The sequence below is a fragment of the Oncorhynchus nerka genome, linkage group LG20 (genome assembly GCF_034236695.1).
Source record: "Oncorhynchus nerka isolate Pitt River linkage group LG20, Oner_Uvic_2.0, whole genome shotgun sequence".
Classification (NCBI taxonomy): Eukaryota; Metazoa; Chordata; class Actinopteri; order Salmoniformes; family Salmonidae; genus Oncorhynchus; species Oncorhynchus nerka.
This window is the reverse complement of record NC_088415.1, coordinates 16,426,003-16,453,502: the sequence shown is the minus strand read 5'-3', so window position 1 is coordinate 16,453,502 and position 27,500 is coordinate 16,426,003. Positions and strand designations below refer to the sequence as shown.

Genomic DNA, 27,500 nt, shown 5'->3' with positions numbered 1-27,500 from the left:
CCTCTCACTGACCAGAGCCCAGTGACTCAGCTGAATGCTATGATAGTGAGTGTTATTTAACCATTACCAGGTGTGTTAGAGCAGGGCTGGAGCAAAATGACGAGGGTTGGTTGCCTGTCTGTCATGCCTAATATACTCCATCCTGTCAGTCATCAGTCCATCACTGTGATTGGCTACACAGATGTCAATTTGTCAGTGTCATTGGCTGCTTGGCACTCGCTCTGTCACTGTGATTTGCTGCTGACTCATCGGTCAGTCACTTTGATTGGCTACAAAGGCTGTTAGTTGCTGCTGTAATTGGCTACCAGAGCTCTTGCCTCATCCAGCTTTTGGCTCAATAGAGGTGGGTGTGTAAATGATCTCTCTTTCTCTCTCTTTCTCTCTCTTTCTCTCTCTTTCTCTCTCTTTCTCTCTCTCTCTCTCTGTTGCTGTCTCTCTCTGGTGGTGATAAGACCTTTCTCTGAGGAGTATTGTTGTAAGCAGATGCTAATATTTCATAGCAGCTCTCCAGTCCCCTCTCCTACCTCTCACCCATCTCTTTCCCCTGTCGTCCTTCATCACTCCCCTGGCCCGCTAGAAGGGCATGTATTTCACACCACTCTGTGACCTCAGCTTCCCTCCCTCTATGTCCTTTCTCTCCCCTTCCCTCTCCCTCCTTCTCTCCTTTCCTCCCTCGCTTGTCCTATCCCCTCATCTCGCTCTCTCTGATTTTACATCAGGGGATCCATGAAGAGCAATCTGCTTCATGCACCCCCCCCCACACCTAGTTTTCACTTTCTTTTTCTCTCTCACAAGCATGCACGCACAGTCACATACACACACATGTACACACAGCCACTAAAGATAGAGGATCTTCAGCCTATTTAGTTTGTGTCGAGCAGGAACAGTTGAGACTGAGTCTGAGGTTCAGGTTCAGGTGCATACTGGGTATATATTTTACAGCGCAGGTGATAAGAAGACTGGATCCAGAGTTGGCTGCGCAAAATATAGAAATACTGAAAAAATGGTTGTTAACAAAAAAATACTTGACCAAAATAGTAAAATCATCTCGATTGGAGGACTTTGCATTACTCTGTAACAGCTTGGTAACAGCATGTTAGGCTACTTCAAGCACAGCTCTCCTCAGATAGGGAGCACGGGCATCGTATAATTGGTATTTTTGGTATTTATTAGGATCCACATTAACCTCTGCAAAGGCATCAGCTACTCTTCCTGGGGTCCACATGAAAGATGACACAGTACAGGATATTATTAGTCAAGGACTGAAATACATACATTTAAAACATCACACATATCCTACATATCTGTACATACACACTATCTAGGTCTAATACATAATTCAGTGCAAATTACAATACAAGATATATACAATGTCTGTGTCTCTTCACAGTCCCCTTTGTGCAGGAAGGTGTTATTTTATCTGCTTTTAACTGGTTTTATTGGTAGATTGAGTAACTTGGGGCTGCGGAGAGTTCCATGTAGTCATGGCTCTATTTAATACTGTGTGTTTCCCAACCTCTGTTCTGGACCTGGGGACTGTGAAGAGACCTCTGGTTGCATGTCGTGTGCTGTACTGATGAGTGTCCGAACTGTGTGCCAACTACTTGAACAGACAGGTCGGTGCCTTCAACATGTCAACACCTCTCACAAAGACCACTAGTGATGCAGTCAATCTCTCCTCAACTTTGAGCCAGGAGAGACTGACATGCATGTTACCGACACATTCCCTTCTGGACCAACTGCCATTGACCTTTGTCCTTCTGTGCCGCACATGAACCCACAGCTGGGCAGTAGTCAAGGTGAAACTACACATGACCCCACAGCTGGGCAGTAGTCCAGGTGAAACTACACATGACCCCACAGCTGGGCAGTAGTCCAGGTGAAACTACACATGACCACACAGCTGGGCAGTAGTCAAGGTGAAACTACACATGACCCCACAGCTGGGCAGTAGTCCAGGTGAAACTACACATGACCCCACAGCTGGGCAGTAGTCCAGGTGAAACTACACATGACCCCACAGCTGGACAGTAGTCAAGGTGAAACTACACATGACCCCACAGCTGGGCAGTAGTCCAGGTGAAACTACACATGACCCCACAGCTGGACAGTAGTCCAGGTGAAACTACACATGACCCCACAGCTGGACAGTAGTCCAGGTGAAACTACACATGACCACACAGCTGGGCAGTAGTCAAGGTGAAACTACACATGACCACACAGCTGGGCACTAGTCAAGGTGAAACTACACATGACCACACAACTGGGCAGTAGTCAAGGTGAAACTACACATGACCACACAGCTGGGCAGTAGTCAAGGTGAAACTACACATGACCACACAGCTGGGCAGTAGTCCAGGTGAAACTACACATGACCACACAGCTGGGCAGTAGTCCAGGTGAAACTACACATGACCACACAGCTGGGCAGTAGTCCAGGTGAAACTACACATGACCACACAGCTGGGCAGTAGTCCTGGTGAAACTACACATGACCACACAGCTGGGCAGAACCTCAGGTGAAACTACACATGACCACACAGCTGGGCATACCTCAGGTGAAACTACACATGACCACACAGCTGGGCAGTACCTCAGGTGAAACTACACATGACCACACAGCTGGGCAGTACCTCAAGTGTGACTAAACTAGGGCTTGTAGGACCTGTCTGGTCGACTGAGATGTCAAGGATCAGAGAAAAGCACTATCATGGTGAGACCACTTCTCATTTTAGCAACCATTGAGTCTATATGTTTTGACGATGAAGGCTTGCCCACCTAGGGTTACACCCAGTAGTTTAGTCTCCAACTTGCTTAATAGCCACATTATTCAATAAGAGATCTAATGGTTTAGTGTTGAGCGAGTGATTTGTCCCAAAATTCTGCTTTTCGTTTTTTTGATGTTTATCACCAGCCCGTTGCTAGTTACCCGTTCTACAACTGACCCGAGCGCTATGTTAAGTGTCTCAGTTATTATTTTATTGTATAAGGACCTGCCCTCAACCTTTGCCACCTTTAAACAGGTAAATGCTCAATGCACAGGGATAATATACTCAAAAGGCAATACCACGGCACAATTGACATTACCATTTCCTTATTTTATTTAACCTTTAATTATACAGGTTTTTCTCATTGAGAGAACGTCTTTTTTTTCAAGAGAGACCTGGTCCAACAACAGCAGGGGGAACAACGTTTCAGACAGAACAACTTACATACACTAATACAACATTATACAAAACTATAGACTCCTACGAGAATTCACTCTACAATGAACAGGAGTAAATGTTTATGTCTCTCACTCTGCAGTCTTTCTGTTGGGCAGCAGCAGCCGACACAGTGGGTGTCTTACTCGTAAAGCCATTTCATTTAGTTGCATTTCCTCTTGCTTTCCTTTTTGGTGGCGACCAGTTTTGCAGATCATGAACGAAATCCAAAATGTCCTCACTCACCCTAGACATCCTCTCTCTCTCTCTCTCTCTCTCTCTCTTCATCTCGATGTCATCCCTTCCTTCTCTGGGTAGCTATAGGATGGCATGAGAGCGTTGCGTCTAAGCCCTTTGGCAGAACATTAGAGAGGCCAGTGCCATTTGATACCCCGGTAATCTTCCATTAAATCCCCTTGAGACTCAAACACAGCCGCCTTCAACTCCGCAGGGAAACATTATTCCTCAGATGATCTTTAGAAAAACACGTTCCAACCAGGCACAGAGTGTCTGTCTGTCTGTCTGTCTGTCTGTCTGTCTGTCTGTCTGTCTGTCTGTCTGTCTGTCTGTCTGCTGTCTGCCTGCCTGCCTGCCTGCCTGCCTGCCTGCCTGCCTGCCTGCCTGCCTGCCTGCCTGTCTGTCTGTCTGTCTGTCTGTCTGTCTGTCTGTCTGTCTGTCTGTCTGTCTGTCTGTCTGTCTGTCTGTCTGTGTGTGTGTGTGTGTGTGTGTGTGTGTGTGGGCTGAGAGTTTGTGGCATGTACAAGTGCTGGAATTATTACGACTTAATATCACCGCCCCAGTGAGGTTGGTGGTGAATGTAAGCACCCCACTGTTACACAGTAATGAGATTTAACAGAGCTGATGTGGTCACTGGACATGGTGAGGCCTGATTTATGCTGTGTGTGTGTGCAAAGATAATGCTTTGCTAAGTGTGCATGTGTGTGCGTGCGTGTGTGTTGGTGGGGTCGATATGTCACTGGCTGGGGTTGGAACGGGTTTTGTGGTTGCCATTTGAGTTAGTTAGGTTACGTTGTTGGTCAAATTGAATGCATTTTATGATTTTGCGTGTTTTCTTACAAATGTTCTGGCTACAATGTGTGTAATGAGGTCATATGTGTGTGTACGTGTGTTTCTTACAGAAGTATAAGGAGTTTGAGCGAGCAGTGCGTGTAGAAGAGATAGATGGATTGAGGTTGGTGAAGAAGCTGGCTGAGAACATGGAGGAGATGTTCCACAAGAAGTCTGAAGCCATGAAGGTGAGTCAGTCAAGTCAACTGTCAAGTCTACTGAGTCAGTCAAGTCAATTCTGCACTACTGGAACAGAGGAAATGGAACAATTGTTAGAGAACACCAACTGAACACACTGGACCTGTTCAAACCAGTTTACACAGCCAGGTCACCCTAGATACAAGTCAGTATTCAACGTCCATCCATGTCTGAGGACGTTGGGAGATGACGTGGAAACCGGCCACTAGGGGCAACAGCGAGCGCTGTTACCTTCAAGTAGGTTTTGGTTTTGCTAGAGCGTGGTGGACGGGCAGAACCATCTGCCTCTGATTCTAAAGGTTGACAGTTCAAATCCAGAAATAGAAAGTAGATTTTTGATTTAAGCCTATCCCAAACCTTAAACAGTCATAGTTAATGCCTAGCCTTAACATTTCTGAGTTAATGCCTGAACTTAAACCTTAAACCGTTCAAAATTTGACATTTGAGAAACATGGAAGAACGTCTAATTCTGGCGTGAGACTGAGAGCTAGTTGAGTTTGCAACATACAGCAGCATGTAACCACATCAGAGACCATACAGTATGGTGATTATGATGGATTGCATAACTGTAATACGGTGTCTACCACTTTATGCTGACTCAATGAACTTTACCTTGTAAGAATGAACTCACTTCATTCCACAACAACAAACACCTCTCTCTCTCTGTGAAGCTGAGAGCCATCTATCTATCTATCTATCTATCTATCTATCTATCTATCTATCTATCTATCTATCTATCTATCTATCTATCTATGAATCCATCCATCCAGCCGTCCACCCTTCCAGCCGTCCATCCAGCCAGCCATCCATCCCTTGGTGTCTGTGTCACTCTATTGATCCTTTCTATCCCAACTATCTAAGAGGCCACTTTGGGACAGATTTAGGAGCTGTGTGTGTGTGTTTAATGGGGAGGGAGGGGTAGTGAAGGATGGAACCACGACTCTCTGCTTTTATAGCTGCAGGTGATAGATCCTATCAGAGCTTACATGCTGCTGTTAACAGAAATTGGATTTCTATCTGAGTGTGTATGTGTGTGTGTGTGTGTGTGTGTGTGTGTGTGTGTGTGTGTGTGTGTGTGTGTGTGTTGTGTGTGTGTGTGTGTGTGTGTGTGTGTGTGTGTGTGTGTGTGTGTGTGTGTGTGTGTGTGTGTGTGTGTGTGTGTGTTTGTAGGTTTACATTAGTGGATTCGGCTATTTCAGCCACACCCGTTGCTGACAGGTCATGTAGTTTTGGTTATGTAGTTCAGCTAAACCTAGGGGTATGGCAGGACCTTTTGGGAAGTTGAAGCTCATTTACTGTATTTCTACACATTTAAATACACTAAAATTATATTTGGAGAACAGCAACTACAAACAAAATGACCCCAGCCATTCATGATCATTAATGTCCATTCCACAGAGATTTAAATCTAATATTGTGTTGATCTTCAATGGCCGTTCCACAGAGATTTAAACCTGATATTGTGGTGATCTTCAATCGCCGTTCCACAGACCTTTAAACCTGATATTTCAGCCATTGATGATCACCGCAACATCAGGTTCAAAGGTCTGTGGAACGGCCATTGATGATCACCACAATATCAGGTTTAAAGGTCTGTGGAACGGCCATTGATGATCACCATAATATCAGGTTTAAAGGTCTGTGGAACCGTGTGTTCAATGTCAACCACTACTCAACCTCATTGATTTACCTGTGGAAGGGCACACACAGTGCAACGTGAAATAGAGGCTTAATACACAGTATCAGGTCACAACAAAGCCGATTTCAAATGCTTACATCAATGGAAAAGTTACTGAAGCAAAACACAGCTGACCCGAATGCAATCTGCCAAATAAATCCTACACATGCATTTCAAAGGACTTACTTAGGCATGTAATCTGTAATCGACCAAAGAATGACGAAAATCACAAAATACAAAAGGAAACACTACACATTTAAACCATGTCCGTGATTCAGCACCGCTGAATGGACAGCACCTCGGTACAGGTAGTCATAGTTCTGTGGGGTGGTGCTGAATGGACAGCACCTCGGTACAGGTAGTCATAGTTCTGTGGGGTGGTGCTGAATGGACAGCACCTCGGTACAGGTAGTCATAGTTCCGTGGGGTGGTGCTGAACGGACAGCACCTCTGTACAGGTAGTCATAGTTCCGTCAGGTGGTGCTGAATGGACAGTACCTCGGTACAGGTAGTCATAGTTCTGTGGGGTGGTGCTGAATGAACAGCACCTCGGTACAGGTAGTCATAGTTCCGTCAGGTGGTGCTGAATGGACAGTACCTCGGTACAGGTAGTCATAGTTCTGTGGGGTGGTGCTGAATGGACAGTACCTCGGTACAGGTAGTCATAGTTCCGTCAGGTGGTGCTGAAAGGACAGTACCTCGGTACAGGTAGTCATAGTTCCGTCAGGTGGTGCTGAATGGACAGCGCCTCGGTACAGGTAGTCATAGTTCTGTGGGGTGGTGCTGAATGGCAGCACCTCGGTACAGGTAGTCATAGTTCCGTGGGGTGGTGCTGAATGGACAGCGCCTCGGTACAGGTAGTCATAGTTCCGTGGGGTGGTGCTGAACGCACAGCACCTCGGTACAGGTAGTCATAGTTCCGTCAGGTGGTGCTGAATGGACAGGACCTCGGTACAGGTAGTCATAGTTCCGTGGGGTGGTGCTGAATGAACAGCACCTCGGTACAGGTAGTCATAGTTCCGGTGGTGCGTGGACAGTGCCTCTGTTCTGTGGGGTGGTGCTGAATGGACAGCCAACTAGTTCCGTCAGGTGGTGCTGAAAGGACAGTTATTCAGTTTGTGGGCAGGACAGCGCCTTAGAGTCATTTTGTGGGGTGGTGCTGAATGGCACAGTTTTGGGTAACCTACAATACGAAGGCCAAGGCACACAGACCCTTTGTTGGGAGAGCTACACACCTGTTGGTTTTCACTCCAAACCCTGTTATAACTAACCTGATTCAGCTTATCAAACAGCTAATTATTAGAATCTGGTGCGCTAGATTGGGGTTGGAGCGAAAAGCTACAGGACGGTAGCTCTCCAGGAACAGGGTTGGAGAGCCTTGCCACAGGCTTATAGTGAAATCGTAACTGGCACACAGATCTTTAGAAATGGTGGGATCAATTGTAAATTGGCACTGAAAATGGTTTCTGACCCCCTGCTAAAGGAACAACGCATACAGCCTACTATGACAGTGTCATTGTCTCGTGCGCTTTCCACTAACATTGTCTTGTTGCGCTGCATTCAAAGATGTTCCACATAATGTAAGCGCCCAGCTCATTTTAGCATTTGCCCGTCTGCAATATTTGCCAGGGAAGGAAAACATTATGTGAGTAGTGAAGCAATGTGCACCAACATGGTGGCTCTGAGAATATTGAAACATTTTACCAAGGTGGCTCTGAGAATATTGAAACATTTTGTATCATCTAGGTGGCTCTGAGAATATTGAAACATTTTACCAAGGTGGTTCTGAGAATATTGAAACATTTTGTATCATCTAGGTGGCTCTGAGAATATTGAAACATTTTGTATCATCTAGGTGGCTCTGAGAATATTGAAACATTTTGTATCATCAAGGTGGCTCTGAGAATATTGAAACATTTTGTATCATCTAGGTGGCTCTGAGAATATTGAAACATTTTGTATCATCTAGGTGGCTCTGAGAATATTGAAACATTTTGTATCATCAAGGTGGCTCTGAGAATATTGAAACATTTTGTATCATCTAGGTGGCTCTGAGAATATTGAAACATTTTGTATCATCTAGGTGGCTCTGAGAATATTGAAACATTTTGTATCATCTAGGTGGCTCTGAGAATATTGAAACATTTTGTATCATCAAGGTGGCTCTGAGAATATTGAAACATTTTGTATCATCTAGGTGGCTCTGAGAATATTGAAGCATTTTACCAAGGTGGCTCTGAGAATATTGAAACATTTTGTATCATCTAGGTGGCTCTGAGAATATTGAAACATTTTGTATCATCAAGGTGGCTCTGAGAATATTGAAACATTTTGTATCATCTAGGTGGCTCTGAGAATATTGAAACATTTTGTATCATCTAGGTGGCTCTGAGAATATTGAAACATTTTGTATCATCTAGGTGGCTCTGAGAATATTGAAACATTTTGTATCATCTAGGTGGCTCTGAGAATATTGAAACATTTTGTATCATCTAGGTGGATCTGAGAATATTGAAACATTTTGTATCATCTAGGTGGCTCTGAGAATATTGAAACATTTTGTATCATCAAGGTGGCTCTGAGAATATTAAAACATTTTGTATCATCATGGTGGCTCTGAGTATATTGAAACATTTTACCAAGGTGGCTCTGAGAATATTGAAACATTTTGTATCATCAAGTTGGTTCTGAGAATATTGAAACATTTTGTATCATCAAGGTGGCTCTGAGAATATTGAAACATTTTGTATCATCTAGGTGGCTCTGAGAATATTGAAACATTTTGTATCATCTAGGTGGATCTGAGAATATTGAAACATTTTGTATCATCTAGGTGGCTCTGAGAATATTGAAACATTTTGTATCATCTAGTTGGCTCTGAGAATACTGAAACATTTTGTATCATCTAGGTGGCTCCGAGAATATTGAAACATTTTGTATCATCTAGGTGGCTCTGAGAATATTGAAACATTTTGTATCATCTAGTTGGCTCTGAGAATATTGAAACATTTTGTATCATCTAGGTGGCTCTGAGAATATTGAAACATTTTGTATCATCTAGTTGGCTCTGAGAATATTGAAACATTTTGTATCATCTAGGTGGCTCTGAGAATATTGAAACATTTTGTATCATCTAGGTGGCTCCGAGAATATTGAAACATTTTGTATCATCTAGTTGGCTCTGAGAATATTGAAACATTTTGTATCATCTAGTTGGCTCTGAGAATATTGAAACATTTTGTATCATCTAGGTGGATCTGAGAATATTGAAACATTTTGTATCATCTAGTTGGCTCTGAGAATATTGAAACATTTTGTATCATCTAGGTGGCTCTGAGAATATTGAAACATTTTGTATCATCAAGGTGGCTCTGAGAATATTAAAACATTTTGTATCATCATGGTGGCTCTGAGTATATTGAAACATTTTACCAAGGTGGCTCTGAGAATATTGAAACATTTTGTATCATCATGTTGGTTCTGAGAATATTGAAACATTTTGTATCATCAAGGTGGCTCTGAGAATATTGAAACATTTTGTATCATCTAGGTGGCTCTGAGAATATTGAAACATTTTGTATCATCTAGGTGGATCTAAGAATATTGAAACATTTTGTATCATCTAGGTGGCTCTGAGAATATTGAAACATTTTGTATCATCTAGGTGGCTCTGAGAATATTGAAACATTTTGTATCATCTAGGTGGCTCTGAGAATATTGAAACATTTTCTATCATCTAGTTGGCTCTGAGAATATTGAAACATTTTGTATCATCTAGGTGGCTCTGAGAATATTGAAACATTTTGTATCATCTAGTTGGCTCTGAGAATATTGAAACATTTTGTATCATCTAGGTGGCTCTGAGAATATTGAAACATTTTGTATCATCTAGGTGGCTCCGAGAATATTGAAACATTTTGTATCATCTAGGTGGCTCTGAGAATATTGAAACATTTTGTATCATCTAGTTGGCTCTGAGAATATTGAAACATTTTGTATCATCTAGTTGGCTCTGAGAATATTGAAACATTTTGTATCATCTAGGTGGCTCCGAGAATATTGAAACATTTTGTATCATCTAGTTGGCTCTGAGAATATTGAAACATTTTGTATCATCTAGGTGGCTCTGAGAATATTGAAACATTTTGTATCATCTAGTTGGCTCTGAGAATATTGAAACATTTTGTATCATCTAGGTGGCTCTGAGAATATTGAAACATTTTGTATCAACAAGGTGGCTCTGAGAATATTAGTATGGCGACATAGTAGCCAACTAGGAGGCATCGCACGTATGTTTTTTCCCGGGCCAACTAGTCTCTGTCTGATATTATAGTTTTGCCTAAGCAGCAGTTGCACTATCTGGGTGCTCATTATATAAAGCAGTTGTATACATCCACTATAGCTAAATAACTTAATATTTAATGATGTTTTACCAGAAAAATGTATCCGTTAGAATATCTCATTTGAATTCAGGAAGATGGACAAACTAGACTGATAGAGTGAGAGGTGGAAAAGCATTCATCCAGAGACATGCAGGCTTCAGGTGGGGATTAGGGATGCTGGCAGAGGATCATATCTGCAGGAAGTAGGGCAGCTGAGGGTGCTGCAGCACCTCCTGAAAAATAATAATTAACTAAATATAGATATTTAAAAAATTGAGGGTGGTGAAATAGATTTTTTCACCAAAGTAGTGGTCCTTTATTTGTATTAGCAGACCGTATAGATGTTCGCAGCGCCGGCAAAAACTTGTTTTCAGCATCTCCGCTTGGGCAAAAAAAGGTAGTTGTATAATTAAGAGCAGTACCTTGCAGGATCCAATAGTTGGAATTGTAAGAGTGTCCTTGTCCCTTTCTCTGCTATTGACATTCTAATGGAATCCAGAAAGAACAAAACCCTGTACTCAAACATTTACATCAGAAGGTGCAAAGTTATGGGCAAAGACACAAAACATTCCATCAAATTACATATTTTATTGATCAAATAACTTTGAACCAGCCTTAGAAACCACTTTATGTAAATGTACGTTGCTGTATTGCACATAGGCTGGTCATCTAGGTTTGTACCTGTACTGCAGAAGGCTGCTGAGGGGAGAACGGCTCATAATAATGTCCAGAACGGAGCAAATGGAATGGCATCAAACACATGGAAACCATGGAAACCATGTGTTTGATGTATTTGGCACCATTCCGCTAATTCCATTCCAGTCATTACCACGGGCCCATTCTCCCCAATTATGGTTCCACCAGCCTCCTGTGACCTTTAGACTTTCCATCACCATGAAGAAAACATTATCAGATGAACTGTTTTGTACAGGTAATTATCGCACTCAAGTTACAAATGCTGGTAAACACAAAACAAATCACAAAAGTGATTCTAGTAAATCTAGAATTGGCTTCCTATATCGCAACAATGCATCCTTCACTCATGCTGCCAAACATACCCTCGTAAAACTGACTATTCTACCGATCCTCGACATCGGTGATGTCATCTATAAAATAGCCTCCAACACTCTACTCTACAAACTGGATGCAGTCTATCACAGTGCCATCGGTTTTGTCACCAAAGCCCCATACACTACCTGTACGCTCTCGTTGGTTGGCCCTCGCTTCATACTCGTCGCCAAACCCACTGGCTACAGGTTATCTTCAAGTCTCTGTTAGGTAAAGTCCCGCCTTATCTCAGCTCACTGGTCACCATAGCAGCACCCACTCGTAGCACGCGCTCCAGCAGGTATATCTCACTGGTCACCCCCTAATTCCTCCTTTGGTCGCCTTTCCTTCCAGTTCTCTGCTGCCAATGACTGGAACAAACTGCAAAAATCACTGAAGCTGGAGACTCATGTCTCCCTCACTAGCTTTAAGCACCAGCTGTCAGAGTAGCTCACATATCACTGCACCTGTACATAGCCCACATATCACTGCACCTGTACATAGCCCATCTGTAAACAGCCCATCTATCTACCTCATCCTCATGCTGTATTTATTTATTTATCTTGCTCCTTTGCACCACGGTATCTCCACTTGCACATTCATCTTCTGCACATCCACCATTCCAGTGTTTAATTGCTATATTGTAATTACTTCACCACCATGGCCTATTTACTGCTTTAACTCCCTTATCTTACCTCATTCGCACTGTATATAGACTTTTTGTTTTCTTTTATTCTACTGTATTATTGACTGTATGTTTTGTTTATTCCATGTGTAACTCTGTGTTGTTGTATGTGTCGAATTGCTATTCTGGCCAGGTTGCAGTTGCAATGAGAACTCGTTCTCAACTAGCCTAACTGGTTAAATAAAGGTGAAATTAAAAATGTTTTAAAAATTGTGTAACCGATGTGAAATGGCTAGCTAGTTAGAGGGGGGCGCGCTAATAGCATTTCAATCGGTGACGTCAATCGCTCTGAGACCTTGAAGTAGTTATTCCCCTTGCTCTGCAAGGGCCGTGGCTTTTGTGAGCGATGGGTAAAGATGCTTCGAGGGTGGCTGTTGTCGATGTGTAGAGAGCGTCTGTGGTTTGAGCCCAGGTAGGGGCGAGGAGAGGGACGGAAGCTTTACTGTTACAAATGCACATTTGTGATAGCCTACAATTGTTATTGTCTTCGAAACCAAAAACAGAACAATATCCTCTAAATAGAGAGTTCAGTTGTGTTTATGTTCATACCAATATTTTACCTGAAACCAAAAATGCACTAGCCTACTGGGCGATTGACGACTGAATGAAATGAACAATTAGGCCTACAGCTATCACAACCTATAATTTAAAAGCAAAAAAATAGCTTTTGGTTTCGATTGGTCACCAAAAAAAGAGCTTTTGGTTTCGATTGGTCACCAAAAAAAGGGTGGCTTCCCACCTCCTGCATGCCCAATTCAATGAACCCCAATTCAATGAACCCCTGGCTATCACCACATGGGGCAGGCAGAACCCCTTATTGGCCAACAATGAACTGAAACCTCGAAAGAGTCATGAATCTACAAAACCCTTGTTCACATGTTGTTCAACATAGGGGGATTATTGGAGCTGTCATTTGTGATTGCAAAGTGTGCTTTAAACAATGGACATTTGTTGATTGCAAAGTGTGCTTTAAACAATGGACATTTGTTGATTGCTAGGCATGCAAATAAGATGATTTCTTGATGCATTTGAAACGAGGTCTAGTTGTGGCCGCAACCGGACTAGAATGTGAAGAACTCATGGTGGAATGCATCGCTTACTGCCGTGATGGCAATAAGCACAATATCGTTTCCGAACTGCAGCACCCCAAACAATTCATTCTAGAGTTTGTGTTTGTTGAGCAGAGGCTGTGTATGTTTTGGTTCCACAAAAGTGTGTCCATAATAACATTCAATAATCAACTAATTACATGAATTCTTGCACCATGTGATCAATGATCATTTTGAAACCTTTTCTTCTCTATGCTGCCTGCAGATCTATTTTCCTGCGCACATTACCGGCCAAAGGTTTTACAACACCTACTCATTCAAAAGTTTTTCTTTATTTGACTATTTTCCAAATTGTAGAATTATGGTGAAAGAAATCAAAACTATGAAATAAAATATATGAAATCATGTAGTAACATATATTTTGATTTGTTTAACACTTTTTATGGCTACAATACATTCTTTCATAGTTTTGATGTCTTCACTATTATTCTACTATTTGGAAAATAGTACAAATAGTAAAAATCGTTGAATGAGTAGGTGTTCTAAACCGTTTGACCGGTAGTGTATATGTCTCTGGAGCCGCTGAGGCGGAGAAGCATATATGATTCCTGCTGTACTGTATATGTCCGAGAGTTGTTTGTTGGAGTCTCTGGAGCCGCTGAGGCGGAGAAGCATATATGATTCCTGCTGTATGACTCATTGCAGCCAGCACTAGCAATGACTTAAATTAACGAAAACACAATCCCCCTCAGTCAGTAAGTCAGTAAGTAGTTGTTAAAAAATAACGAATCGTTCGCAAACTGCACATCACTAATTGGAATGATTTTAGTCTACAATTGTTTGCCTACTTAAATGTTTGGCTGACTGCCACACCCTACTATAAGTGTGTTATAATTTCAAAGCTCTGACTCTCTACCCTGAGTCTCTAGCCCTGAGTCTCTACCCTGAATCTCTACCCTGAGTCTCTAGCCCTGACTCTCTACCCTGAATCTCTACCCTGAGTCTCTAGCCCTGAGTCTCTACCCTGAGTCTCTAGCCTCGAGTCTCTAGCCCCGAGTCTCTACCCTGAATCTCTAGCCCTGAGTCTCTAGCCCTGAGTCTCTACCCTGAGTCTCTAGCCCTGAGTCTCTAACCTGAATCTCTACCCTGAGTCTCTAGCCCTGACTCTCTACCCTGAATCTCTACCCTGAGTCTCTAGCCCCGAGTCTCTACCCTTAATCTCTAGCCCTGAGTCTCTAGCCCTGAGTCTCTACCCTGAGTCTCTAGCCCTGAGTCGCTACCCTGAATCTCTACCCTGAGTCTCTAGCCCTGACTCTCTACCCTGAGTCTCTAGCCCTGACTCTCTACCCTGAATCTCTAGCCCTGACTCTCTACCCTGAGTCTCTACCCTGAATCTCTAGCCCTGACTCTCTACCCTGAGTCTCTAGCCCTGACTCTCTACCCTGAATCTCTACCCTGAGTCTCTAGCCCCGAGTCTCTACCCTGACTCTCTACCCTGAGTCACTAGCCCTGACTCTCTAGCCCTGACTCTCTACCCTGAGTCACTAGCCCTGACTCTCTAGCCCTGACTCTCTACCCTGAGTCTCTAGCCCTGCCTCTCTACCCTGAATCTCTACCCTGAGTCTCTAGTCCCGAGTCTCTACCCCGACTCTCTACCCTGAGTCACTAGCCCCGAGACTCTAGCCCCGAGTCTCTACCCTGAATCTCTACCCTGAGTCTCTAGCCCTGACTCTCTACCCTGACTCTCTACCCTGTCTCTAGCCCTGAGTCTCTACCCTGAATCTCTAGCCCTGAGTCTCTACCCTGAGTCTCTACCCTGAGTCTCTACCCTGAATCTCTAGCCCTGACTCTCTACCCTGAGTCTCTACCCTGAGTCTCTACCCTGAGTCTCTAGCCCTGAGTCTCTACCCTGAATCTCTACCCTGAGTCTCTACCCCTGACTCTCTACCCTGACTCTCTACCCTGTCTCTAGCCCTGAGTCTCTACCCTGAATCTCTAGCCCTGAGTCTCTACCCTGAGTCTCTAGCCCTGAGTCTCTACCCTGAATCTCTAGCCCTGACTCTCTACCCTGAGTCTCTACCCTGACTCTCTACCCTGAGTCTCTAGCCCTGAGTCTCTACCCTGAGTCTCTAGCCCTGAGTCTCTACCCTGAATCTCTACCCTGAGTCTCTAGCCCTGACTCTCTACCCTGACTCTCTACCCTGAGTCTCTAGCCCTGACTCTCTACCCTGACTCTCTACCCTGAGTCTCTAGCCCTGAGTCTCTACCCTGAATCTCTAGCCCTGACTCTCTACCCTGAGTATCTAGCCCTGAGTCTCTACCCTGACTCTCTACCCTGAGTCACTAGCCCTGACTCTCTAGCCCTGACTCTCTACCCTGAGTAACTAGCCCTGACTCTCTAGCCCTGACTCTCTACCCTGAGTCTCTAGCCCTGACTCTCTACCCTGAATCTCTACCCTGAGTCTCTAGCCCCGAGTCTCTACCCTGACTCTCTACCCTGAGTCACTAGCCCTGAGTCTCTAGCCCCGAGTCTCTACCCTGAGTCACTAGCCCCGAGTCTCTAGCCCCGAGTCTCTACCCTGAGTCTCTAGCCCTGAGTCTCTACCCTGAGTCTCTAGCCCTGAGTCTCTAACCTGAATCTCTACCCTGAGTCTCTAGCCCTGACTCTCTACCCTGAATCTCTACCCTGAGTCTCTAGCCCCGAGTCTCTACCCTGAATCTCTAGCCCTGAGTCTCTACCCTGAGTCTCTACCTGAGTCTCTAGCCCTGACTCTCTACCCTGAATCTCTACCCTGAGTCTCTAGCCCTGACTCTCTACCCTGACTCTCTACCCTGTCTCTAGCCCTGAGTCTCTACCCTGAATCTCTAGCCCTGAGTCTCTACCCTGAGTCTCTAGCCCTGAGTCTCTACCCTGAATCTCTAGCCCTGACTCTCTACCCTGAGTCTCTACCCTGACTCTCTACCCTGACTCTCTACCCTGAGTCTCTAGCCCTGAGTCTCTACCCTGAGTCTCTAGCCCTGAGTCTCTACCCTGAATCTCTACCCTGAGTCTCTAGCCCTGACTCTCTACCCTGACTCTCTACCCTGAGTCTCTAGCCCTGACTCTCTACCCTGACTCTCTACCCTGAGTCTCTAGCCCTGAGTCTCTACCCTGAATCTCTAGCCCTGACTCTCTACCCTGAGTCTCTAGCCCTGAGTCTCTACCCTGACTCTCTACCCTGAGTCACTAGCCCTGACTCTCTAGCCCTGACTCTCTACCCTGAGTCACTAGCCCTGACTCTCTACCCTGACTCTCTACCCTGAGTCTCTAGCCCTGACTCTCTACCCTGAATCTCTACCCTGAGTCTCTAGCCCCGAGTCTCTACCCTGACTCTCTACCCTGAGTCACTAGCCCCGAGTCTCTAGCCCCGAGTCTCTACCCTGAATCTCTAGCCCTGAGTCTCTAGCCCTGAGTCTCTACCCTGAGTCTCTAGCCCTGAGTCTCTAACCTGAATCTCTACCCTGAGTCTCTAGCCCTGACTCTCTACCCTGAATCTCTACCCTGAGTCTCTAGCCCCGAGTCTCTACCCTGAATCTCTAGCCCTGAGTCTCTAGCCTGAGTCTCTACCCTGAGTCTCTAGCCTGAGTCTCTACCCTGAATCTCTACCCTGAGTCTCTAGCCCTGACTCTCTACCCTGACTCTCTACCCTGTCTCTAGCCCTGAGTCTCTACCCTGAATCTCTAGCCCTGAGTCTCTACCCTGAGTCTCTACCCTGAGTCTCTACCTGAATCTCTAGCCCTGACTCTCTACCTGAGTCTCTAGCCCTGACTCTCTACCCTGACTCTCTACCCTGAGTCTCTAGCCCTGAGTCTCTACCCTGAGTCTCTACCCCTTAGTCTCTACCCTGAATCTCTACCCTGAGTCTCTAGCCCTGACTCTCTAGCCTGACTCTCTAGTCTCTAGCCCTGAGTCTCTAGCCTGACTCTCTACCTGACTCTCTACCCTGAGTCTCTAGCCCTGAGTCTCTACCCTGAATCTCTAGCCCTGACTCTCTACCCTGAGTCTCTAGCCCTGATTCTCTACCCTGACTCTCTACCCTGAGTCACTAGCCCTGACTCTCTAGCCCTGACTCTCTACCCTGAGTCACTAGCCCTGACTCTCTACCCTGAGTGTCTAGCCCTGACTCTCTACCCTGAATCTCTAGCCCTGAGTCTCTAGCCCTGATTCTCTACCCTGAGTCTCTAGCCCTGAGTCTCTAACCTGAATCTCTACCCTGAGTCTCTAGCCCTGACTCTCTACCCTGAATCTCTACCCTGAGTCTCTAGCCCCGAGTCTCTACCCTGAATCTCTAGCCCTGAGTCTCTAGCCCTGAGTCTCTACCCTGAGTCTCTAGCCCTGAGTCTCTACCCTGAATCTCTACCCTGAGTCTCTAGCCCTGACTCTCTACCCTGACTCTCTACCCTGTCTCTAGCCCTGAGTCTCTACCCTGAATCTCTAGCCCTGAGTCTCTAACCTGAGTCTCTAGCCCTGAGTCTCTACCCTGAATCTCTAGCCCTGACTCTCTACCCTGAGTCTCTACCCTGACTCTCTACCCTGACTCTCTACCCTGAGTCTCTAGCCCTGAGTCTCTACCCTGAGTCTCTAGCCCTGAGTCTCTACCCTGAATCTCTACCCTGAGTCTCTAGCCCTGACTCTCTACCCTGACTCTCTACCCTGAGTCTCTAGCCCTGACTCTCTACCCTGACTCTCTACCCTGAGTCTCTAGCCCTGAGTCTCTACCCTGAATCTCTAGCCCTGACTCTCTACCCTGAGTCTCTAGCCCTGATTCTCTACCCTGACTCTCTACCCTGAGTCACTAGCCCTGACTCTCTAGCCCTGACTCTCTACCCTGAGTCACTAGCCCTGACTCTCTACCCTGACTCTCTAGCCCTGACTCTCTACCCTGAATCTCTACCCTGAGTCTCTAGCCCCGAGTCTCTACCCTGACTCTCTACCCTGAGTCACTAGCCCCGAGTCTCTAGCCCCGAGTCTCTACCCTGAATCTCTAGCCCTGAGTCTCTAGCCCTGAGTCTCTACCCTGAGTCTCTAGCCCTGAGTCTCTAACCTGCATCTCTACCCTGAGTCTCTAGCCCTGACTCTCTACCCTGAATCTCTACCCTGAGTCTCTAGCCCCGAGTCTCTACCCTGAATCTCTAGCCCTGAGTCTCTAGCCCTGAGTCTCTACCCTGAGTCTCTAGCCCTGAGTCTCTACCCTGAATCTCTACCCTGAGTCTCTAGCCCTGACTCTCTACCCTGACTCTCTACCCTGTCTCTAGCCCTGAGTCTCTACCCTGAATCTCTAGCCCTGAGTCTCTACCCTGAGTCTCTAGCCCTGAGTCTCTACCCTGAATCTCTAGCCCTGACTCTCTACCCTGAGTCTCTACCCTGACTCTCTACCCTGACTCTCTACCCTGAGTCTCTAGCTCTGAGTCTCTACCCTGAGTCTCTAGCCCTGAGTCTCTACCCTGAATCTCTACCCTGAGTCTCTAGCCCTGACTCTCTACCCTGACTCTCTACCCTGAGTCTCTAGCCCTGACTTTCTACCCTGACTCTCTACCCTGAGTCTCTAGCCCTGAGTCTCTACCCTGAATCTCTAGCCCTGACTCTCTACCCTGAGTCTCTAGCCCTGAGTCTCTACCCTGAGTCTCTAGCCCTGACTCTCTACCCTGAATCTCTAGTCCTGACTCTCTACCCTGAGTCTCTACCCTGAATCTCTAGCCCTGACTCTCTACCCTGAGTCTCTAGCCCTGACTCTCTACCCTGAATCTCTACCCTGAGTCTCTAGCCCCGAGTCTCTACCCTGACTCTCTACCCTGAGTCACTAGCCCTGAATCTCTAGCCCTGACTCTCTACCCTGAGTCTCTAGCCCTGATTCTCTACCCTGACTCTCTACCCTGAGTCACTAGCCCTGACTCTCTAGCCCTGACTCTCTACCCTGAGTCACTAGCCCTGACTCTCTACCCTGAGTCTCTAGCCCTGACTCTCTAGCCCTGACTCTCTACCCTGAGTCACTAGCCCTGACTCTCTACCCTGAGTCTCTAGCCCTGACTCTCTACCCTGAATCTCTACCCTGAGTCTCTAGCCCTGACTCTCTACCCTGACTCTCTACCCTGAGTCACTAGCCCCGAGTCTCTAGCCCCGAGTCTCTACCCTGAATCTCTAGCCCTGAGTCTCTAGCCCTGAGTCTCTACCCTGAGTCTCTAGCCCTGAGTCTCTAACCTGAATCTCTACCCTGAGTCTCTAGCCCTGACTCTCTACCCTGAATCTCTACCCTGAGTCTCTAGCCCCGAGTCTCTACCCTGAATCTCTAGCCCTGAGTCTCTAGCCCTGAGTCTCTACCCTGAGTCTCTAGCCCTGAGTCTCTACCCTGAATCTCTACCCTGAGTCTCTAGCCCTGACTCTCTACCCTGACTCTCTACCCTGTCTCTAGCCCTGAGTCTCTACCCTGAATCTCTAGCCCTGAGTCTCTACCCTGAGTCTCTAGCCCTGAGTCTCTACCCTGAATCTCTAGCCCTGACTCTCTACCCTGAGTCTCTACCCTGACTCTCTACCCTGACTCTCTACCCTGAGTCTCTAGCCCTGAGTCTCTACCCTGAGTCTCTACCCCTTAGTCTCTACCCTGAATCTCTACCCTGAGTCTCTAGCCCTGACTCTCTACCCTGACTCTCTACCCTGAGTCTCTAGCCCTGACTCTCTACCCTGACTCTCTACCCTGAGTCTCTAGCCCTGAGTCTCTACCCTGAATCTCTAGCCCTGACTCTCTACCCTGAGTCTCTAGCCCTGATTCTCTACCCTGACTCTCTACCCTGAGTCACTAGCCCTGACTCTCTAGCCCTGACTCTCTACCCTGAGTCACTAGCCCTGACTCTCTACCCTGAGTCTCTAGCCCTGACTCTCTACCCTGAATCTCTAGCCCTGAGTCTCTAGCCCTGAGTCTCTACCCTGAGTCTCTAGCCCTGAGTCTCTAACCTGAATCTCTACCCTGAGTCTCTAGCCCTGACTCTCTACCCTGAATCTCTACCCTGAGTCTCTAGCCCCGAGTCTCTACCCTGAATCTCTAGCCCTGAGTCTCTAGCCCTGAGTCTCTACCCTGAGTCTCTAGCCCTGAGTCTCTACCCTGAATCTCTACCCTGAGTCTCTAGCCCTGACTCTCTACCCTGACTCTCTACCCCGAGTCTCTAGCCCTGAGTCTCTACCCTGAATCTCTAGCCCTGAGTCTCTACCCTGAGTCTCTAGCCCTGAGTCTCTACCCTGAATCTCTAGCCCTGACTCTCTACCCTGAGTCTCTACCCTGAGTCTCTACCCTGAGTCTCTACCCTGAGTCTCTAGCCCTGAGTCTCTACCCTGAGTCTCTAGCCCTGAGTCTCTACCCTGAATCTCTACCCTGAGTCTCTAGCCCTGACTCTCTACCCTGACTCTCTACCCTGAGTCTCTAGCCCTGACTCTCTACCCTGAGTCTCTAGCCCTGAGTCTCTACCCTGAATCTCTAGCCCTGACTCTCTACCCTGAGTCTCTAGCCCTGATTCTCTACCCTGACTCTCTACCCTGAGTCACTAGCCCTGAGTCTCTCCTGAGCCCTGACTCTCTACCCTGAGTCTCTAGCCCCTGAGTCTCTAGCCCTGACTCTCTAGCCCTGACTCTACCCTGAATCTCTACCCTGAGTCTCTAGCCTGACTCTCTCCCCTGAGTCACTAGCCCTGAGTCTCTAGCCCCTACCCTGAATCTCTAGCCCTGAGTCTCTAGCCCTGAGTCTCTACCCTGAGTCTCTAGCCCTGAGTCTCTAGCCCTGAGTCTCTACCCTGAGTCTCTAGCCCTGACTCTCTACTCTACCCTGAGTCTCTAGCCCTGAGTCTCTACCCCGAGTCTCTACCCTGAATCTCTACCCTGAGTCTCTAGCCCTGAGTCTCTACCCTGAGTCTCTAGCCCTGAGTCTCTACCCTGAATCTCTACCCTGAGTCTCTAGCCCTGACTCTCTGACCTGACTCTCTACCCTGTCTCTAGCCCTGAGTCTCTACCCTGAATCTCTAGCCCTGAGTCTCTACCCTGAGTCTCTAGCCCTGAGTCTCTACCCTGAATCTCTAGCCCTGACTCTCTACCCTGAGTCTCTACCCTGAGTCTCTACCCTGACTCTCTACCTGACTCTCTACCCTGAGTCTCTACCCTGAGTCTCTAGCCCTGAGTCTCTACCCTGAGTCTCTACCCTGAGTCTCTAGCCCTGAGTCTCTACCCTGACTCTCTACCCTGAGTCTCTAGCCCCTGAGTCTCTACCCTGAGTCTCTAGCCCTGACTCTCTACCCTGACTCTCTACCCTGAGTCTCTAGCCCTGAGTCTCTACCCTGAATCTCTACCCTGAATCTCTAGCCCTGAGTCTCTACCTGAGTCTCTACCCTGAGTCTCTACCCTGAGTCTCTAGCCCTGACCCTGAATCTCTAGCCTGAGTCTCTAGCCCTGAGTCTCTACCCTGAATCTCTAGCCCTGAGTCTCTACCCTGAGAGTCTCTAGCCCTGACTCTCTACCCTGAGTCTCTACCCTGAGTCTCTAGCCCTGAGTCTCTACCCTGAATCTCTACCCTGAGTCTCTAGCCCTGAGTCTCTAGCCCTGAGTCTCTACTGACCCCTGAGTCTCTACCCTGAGTCTCTAGCCCTGAGTCTCTACCCTGAGTCTCTAGCCCTGAGTCTCTACCCTGAATCTCTAGCCCCTGAGTCTCTCTACCTGACTCTCTACCCTGAGTCTCTAGCCCTGAGTCTCTACCCTGAATCTCTAGCCCTGAGTCTCTAGCCCTGAGTCTCTAGCCCTGAGTCTCTAGCCCTGAGTCTCTAGCCCTGAGTCTCTAGCCCTGAGTCTCTAGCCCTGAGTCTCTAGCCCTCTCTAGCCCTGAGTCTCTAGCCCTGACTCTCTACCCTGAATCTCTACCCTGAGTCTCTCTGAGCCTCTGAGTCTCTACCCTGACTCTCTACCTGAGTCTCTAGCCTGAATCTCTACCTGAGTCTCTACCCTGACTCTACCCTGAGTCTCTAGCCCTGAGTCTCTACCCTGAGTCTCTAGCCCTGAGTCTCTACCCTGAATCTCTACCCTGAGTCTCTAGCCCTGACTCTCTACCCTGACTCTCTACCCTGAGTCTCTAGCCCTGAGTCTCTACCCTGAATCTCTAGCCCTGAGTCTCTGACCCCCTGAGTCTCTACCCTGAGTCTCTACCCTGAGTCTCTAGCCCTGAGTCTCTACCCTGAATCTCTACCCTGAGTCTCTACCCTGAGTCTCTACCCTGAGTCTCTACCCTGAGTCTCTACCCTGAGTCTCTACCCTGAGTCTCTACCCTGAGTCTCTACCCTGAATCTCTAGCCCTGAGTCTCTACCCTGAGTCTCTACCCCCTGAGTCTCTACCCTGAGTCTCTCTAGCCCTGAGTCTCTGGCCCTGAGTCTCTAGCCCTGAGTCTCTGACTCTCTACCCCGAGTCTCTAGCCTGAGTCTCTACCCTGAATCTCCCTGAGTCTCTACCCTGAGTCTCTACCCTGAGTCTCTACCCTGAGTCTCTAGCCCTGAGTCTCTACCCTGAGTCTCTAGCCCTGAGTCTCTACCCTGAGTCTCTACCCTGAGTCTCTAGCCCTGAGTCTCTACCCTGAGTCTCTAGCCCTGAGTCTCTACCTGAATCTCTACCCTGAGTCTCTAGCCCTGAGTCTCTACCCTGAGTCTCTAGCCCTGAGTCTCTACCCTGACTCTCTCCTGAGTCTCTGAGTCTCTACCCTGAGTCTCTAGCCCTGACTCTAGCCCTGACTCTACCCTGAGTCTCTGAGACTCTCTACCCTGAGTCTCTAGCCCTGACTCTCTACCCTGAGTCTCTAGCCCTGAGAGTCTCTAGCCCTGACTCTCTCCCTGAGTCTCTACCCTGAATCTCTAGCCCTGAATCTCTACCCTGAGTCTCTAGCCCTGACTCTCTACCCTGACTCTCTACCCTGAGTCTCTAGCCCTGACTCTCTAGCCCTGACTCTCTACCCTGAGTCTCTAGCCCTGACCCTCTACCCTGACTCTCTACCCTGAGTCTCTAGCCCTGACTCTCTACACTGACTCTCTACCCTGACTCTCTACCCTCCCTCACTCTCTACTATGACTCTCTGACATAGATACTGTACAGTGAAACCAATCTCCTCCTATTAATAGGTTAACATTTCCTTCTCCATCTTGCATGTCATTCCCTCAGCAGTGGGGGTCTTCGAGTGTGTTAACCCCATGGAGCCATGAGTATCTCTGTCAGCTGATTGATTGTGTTTGGCTGGTGTGTGTGTTTGTGTTCGTGGGGGATTATGTAGTGGGGGATGATTTTTTATTTTACCTTTATTTAACTAGGCAAGTCAGTTAAGAACAAATTCTTATTTTCAATGACGGCTTAGGAACAGTGGGTTAACTGCCTGTTCAGGGGCTTAAGAACAAATTCTTATTTTCAATTACGGATGTAGAGGGGGATGATGTAGAGGGGTGATAGAAGTGCCTTTTAATGAGAGACAGAAGTATGGAGCAGAATGGAGGGAGGAGAAAGTGGTGGGAGGAGGAGGGATAGACCAATTGTTCCTTACTGAACTGTGCTCTCCCACTGGGCTGATGTGGTGTGATATTGAGGCCAGAACACTGAACTGATGTGGTGTGATGTTGAGGCCAGAACACTGGGCGGATGTGGTGTGATGTTGAGGCCAGAACACTGGACTGATGTGGTGTGATGTTGAGGCCAGAACGCTGAACTGATGTGGTGTGATGTTGAGGCCAGAACACTGGACTGATGTGGTGTGATGTTGAGGCCAGAACACTGGACTGATGTGGTGTGATGTTGAGGCCAGAACACTGGGCGGATGTGGTGTGATGTTGAGGCCAGAACACTGGACTGATGTGGTGTGATGTTGAGGCCAGAACACTGGACTGATGTGGTGTGATGTTGAGGCCAGAACACTGGGTGTGATGTTGAGGCCAGAACACTGAACTGATGTGGTGTGATGTTGGGGCCAGAACACTGAACTGTTGTTCCTTCTTTAGGTATCTCAGACAGAGAAGGGACACCTCACCTTTTCTGTCTGCTCCCTCCCCAGTCCCCTGTGTACCCCCTCCTCTGTCTACACCATCTCCCCCATCTTCCTCCTGCTCTGTCTCCTCTCCTCTCCTCTCCTCTCCTCTCCTCTCCTCTCCTCTCCTCTCCTTCTCTCTCTGGTAAAGTCATTGTGGCGCTCCAGCGATTCAATTTCCGTGCGAGCGCTCTCCCCTGTCCGTCGCCGCGGTTTTATCTCCCTGTTTCCACAAAGATTCCTGCTCTTTATCGCTCGCTGCCACCTGCCGAGAGGCAGAGTGCTCCATTGTGTGTTGTGTGTGTGTGTGTGTGTGTGTGTGTGTGTGTGTGTGTGTGTGTGTGTGTCTGTCAGTATGTGTGTCTGTGTGTGTATCTGTCAGTGCCTGTGTGTTGGAATGTGTGTGTGTGTTTCTGTCAGTGTCTGTGTTTGTCAAGGGGAATATGAAACAAAGTATGTTGTTTTGTTGGGTGTGAGAGAGAATGAGAGGTAGAGGGACAAAACTGTGCTGCTTAGAATAACTTTATCATGCAATCAAATTTGTCAACAGTTTAAGAGATTATGTAAATATTTTGTCAGTGTAACTTTTAGTAAGTGTCACTGTGTCTGTCCATGTGTGTGTCTGTCCATGTGTGTGTCTGTCCATGTGTGTGTCTGTCCATGTGTGTGTCTGTCCATGTGTGTATCTGTCCATGTGTGTGTCTGTCCATGTGTGTCTATCCATGTGTGTGTCTATCCATGTGTGTGTCTGTCCATGTGTGTGTCTGTCCACGTGTGTCTGTCCATGTGTGTGTCTGTCCATGTGTGTGTCTGTCCATGTGTGTGTGTATCCATGTGTGTGTCTGTCCATGTGTGTGTCTGTCCATGTGTGTGTCTGTCCACGTGTGTGTCTATCCATGTGTGTGTCTATCCATGTGTGTGTCTGTCCATGTGTGTGTCTGTCCATGTGTGTGTCTGTCCATGTGTGTGTCTGTCAATGTGTGTGTCTGTCCACGTGTGTGTCTATCCACGTGTGCGTCTGTCTATGTGTGTGTCTGTCCATGTGTGTGTCTATCCATGTGTGTGTCTATCCATGTGTGTGTCTGTCCATGTGTGTTTCTGTCCATGTGTGTGTCTGTCCATGTGTGTGTCTGTCCATGTGTGTGTCTGTCCACGTGTGTCTGTCCATGTGTGCGTCTGTCCATGTGTGCGTCTGTCCATGTGTGTGTCTGTCCATGTGTGTCTGTCCATGTGTGTGTCTATCCATGTGTGTGTCTATCCATGTGTGTGTCTGTCCATGTGTGTGTCTGTCCACGTGTGTCTGTCCATGTGTGTGTCTGTCCATGTGTGTGTCTGTCCATGTGTGTGTCTGTCCACGTGTGTCTGTCCATGTGTGTGTCTGTCCATGTGTGTCTATCCATGTGTGTGTCTGTCCATGTGTGTGTCTGTCCATGTGTGTGTGTATCCATGTGTGTGTCTGTCCATGTGTGTGTCTGTCCATGTGTGTGTCTGTCCATGTGTGTGTCTGTCCACGTGTGTGTCTGTCCACGTGTGTCTGTCCACGTGTGTGTGTGTATCCATGTGTGTGTCTGTCCATGTGTGTGTCTGTCCACGTGTGTGTGTATCCATGTGTGTGTTTCTGTCCATGTGTGTGTGTATCCATGTGTGTGTCTGTCCATGTGTGTGTGTCTGTCCATGTGTGTGTCTGTCCATGTGTGTGTCTGTCCATGTGTGTCTGTCCATGTGTGTGTCTGTCCATGTGTGTCTGTCCATGTGTGTGTCTGTCCATGTGTGTCTATCCCATGTGTGTGTCTGTTCATGTGTGTGTCTGTCCATGTGTGTCTATCCATGTGTGTGTCTGTCCATGTGTGTCTGTCCACGTGTGTCTGTCTATCCATGTGTGTCTGTTCATGTGTGTGTCTGTCCATGTGTGTCTGTCAATGTGTGTCTGTTCATGTGTGTCTATCCATGTGTGTCTATCCATGTGTGTGTCTGTCCACGTGTGTCTATCCATGTGTGTCTGTCCACGTGTGTCTGTCAATGTGTGTGTCTGTCCATGTGTGTGTCTGTTCATGTGTGTGTCTATCCATGTGTGTGTCTGTCCATGTGTGTGTCTGTTCATGTGTGTGTCTGTCAATGTGTGTGTCTGTCCATGTGTGTGTCTGTTCATGTGTGTGTGTCTATCCATGTGTGTCTATCCATGTGTGTGTCTGTCCATGTGTGTGTCTGTCCACGTGTGTCTTTCCATGTGTGTGTCTGTCCATGTGTGTCTGTCCATGTGTGTGTCTGTCCATGTGTGTCTGTCCATGTGTGTGTTTTTTGATTTTCTATTTTTTATTATCTGGGGACCAGAAGTGGGACCATTTCCTCAGTCCCACAAGGAAAAGGGCTATTTTAGGCTTAAAGGCCAGGTTTTTGTAATGGGAATTAATACCAAAACAAACATATGTGTGTCTGCAAGTGTGTGTCTGTGTGTGTCTGCGTTTGTCTGTGTGTGTCTGTGTTTGTCTGCGTTTGTCTGTGTGTGTCTGTGTGTGTCTGCGTTTGTCTGTGTGTGTCTGCGTTTGTCTGTGTGTGTCTGTGTGTGTCTGCGTTTGTCTGTGTGTGTCTGTGTGTGTCTGTGTGTGTCTGTGTTTGTCTGTGTGTGTCTGTGTGTGTCTGTGTGTGTCTGTGTGTGTCTGTGTGTGTCTGTGTGTGTCTGCGTTTGTCTGTGTGTGTCTGTGTGTGTCTGCGTTTGTCTGTGTGTGTCTGCGTTTGTCTGCGTGTGTCTGTGTCTGTGTGTGTCTGTGTTTGTCTGTGTTTGTCTGTGTGTGTCTGTGTTTGTCTGTGTGTGTCTGTGTGTGTCTGTGTTTGTCGGTGTTTCATCCCTCTGTTATCGTCTCCTTGCTAATGTCAAGAGCGTTGCCTTTCTGGGCATCTGAAAAAGAGCTGTCTTGCATTGCTTTTAATTGCAGCTCTGCCATTATAGATAAGAGGGCCAATCAGGCGGTGCTTGAGAGTAAACATGGCCTGGAAGGACTGTGTGTGTGTGCGTGTCCGGCCCCAACAAACATCCTACCACAATTGTTACTTTTGAATTAGTATTACCTTTATCAAGCCCCGAGTCAGGAGAAGATTATCACTGTCTAACAGCTGCCTCTCTCTCTC

General features: G+C 47.2%; 1 protein-coding gene across 1 annotated transcript in view; it reads left to right on the top strand.

The window, feature by feature from the left end:
- The window catches only part of cacna2d3a (calcium channel, voltage-dependent, alpha 2/delta subunit 3a), a 452,439-nt gene that overhangs the window by 37,854 nt on the left and 387,085 nt on the right, over positions 1-27,500 (top strand). The window contains exon 4 of the mRNA XM_065006038.1: positions 4,343-4,459. Coding sequence (XP_064862110.1) covers positions 4,343-4,459 — 117 coding nt within the window. The remainder of the gene's footprint in view (positions 1-4,342; positions 4,460-27,500) is intronic.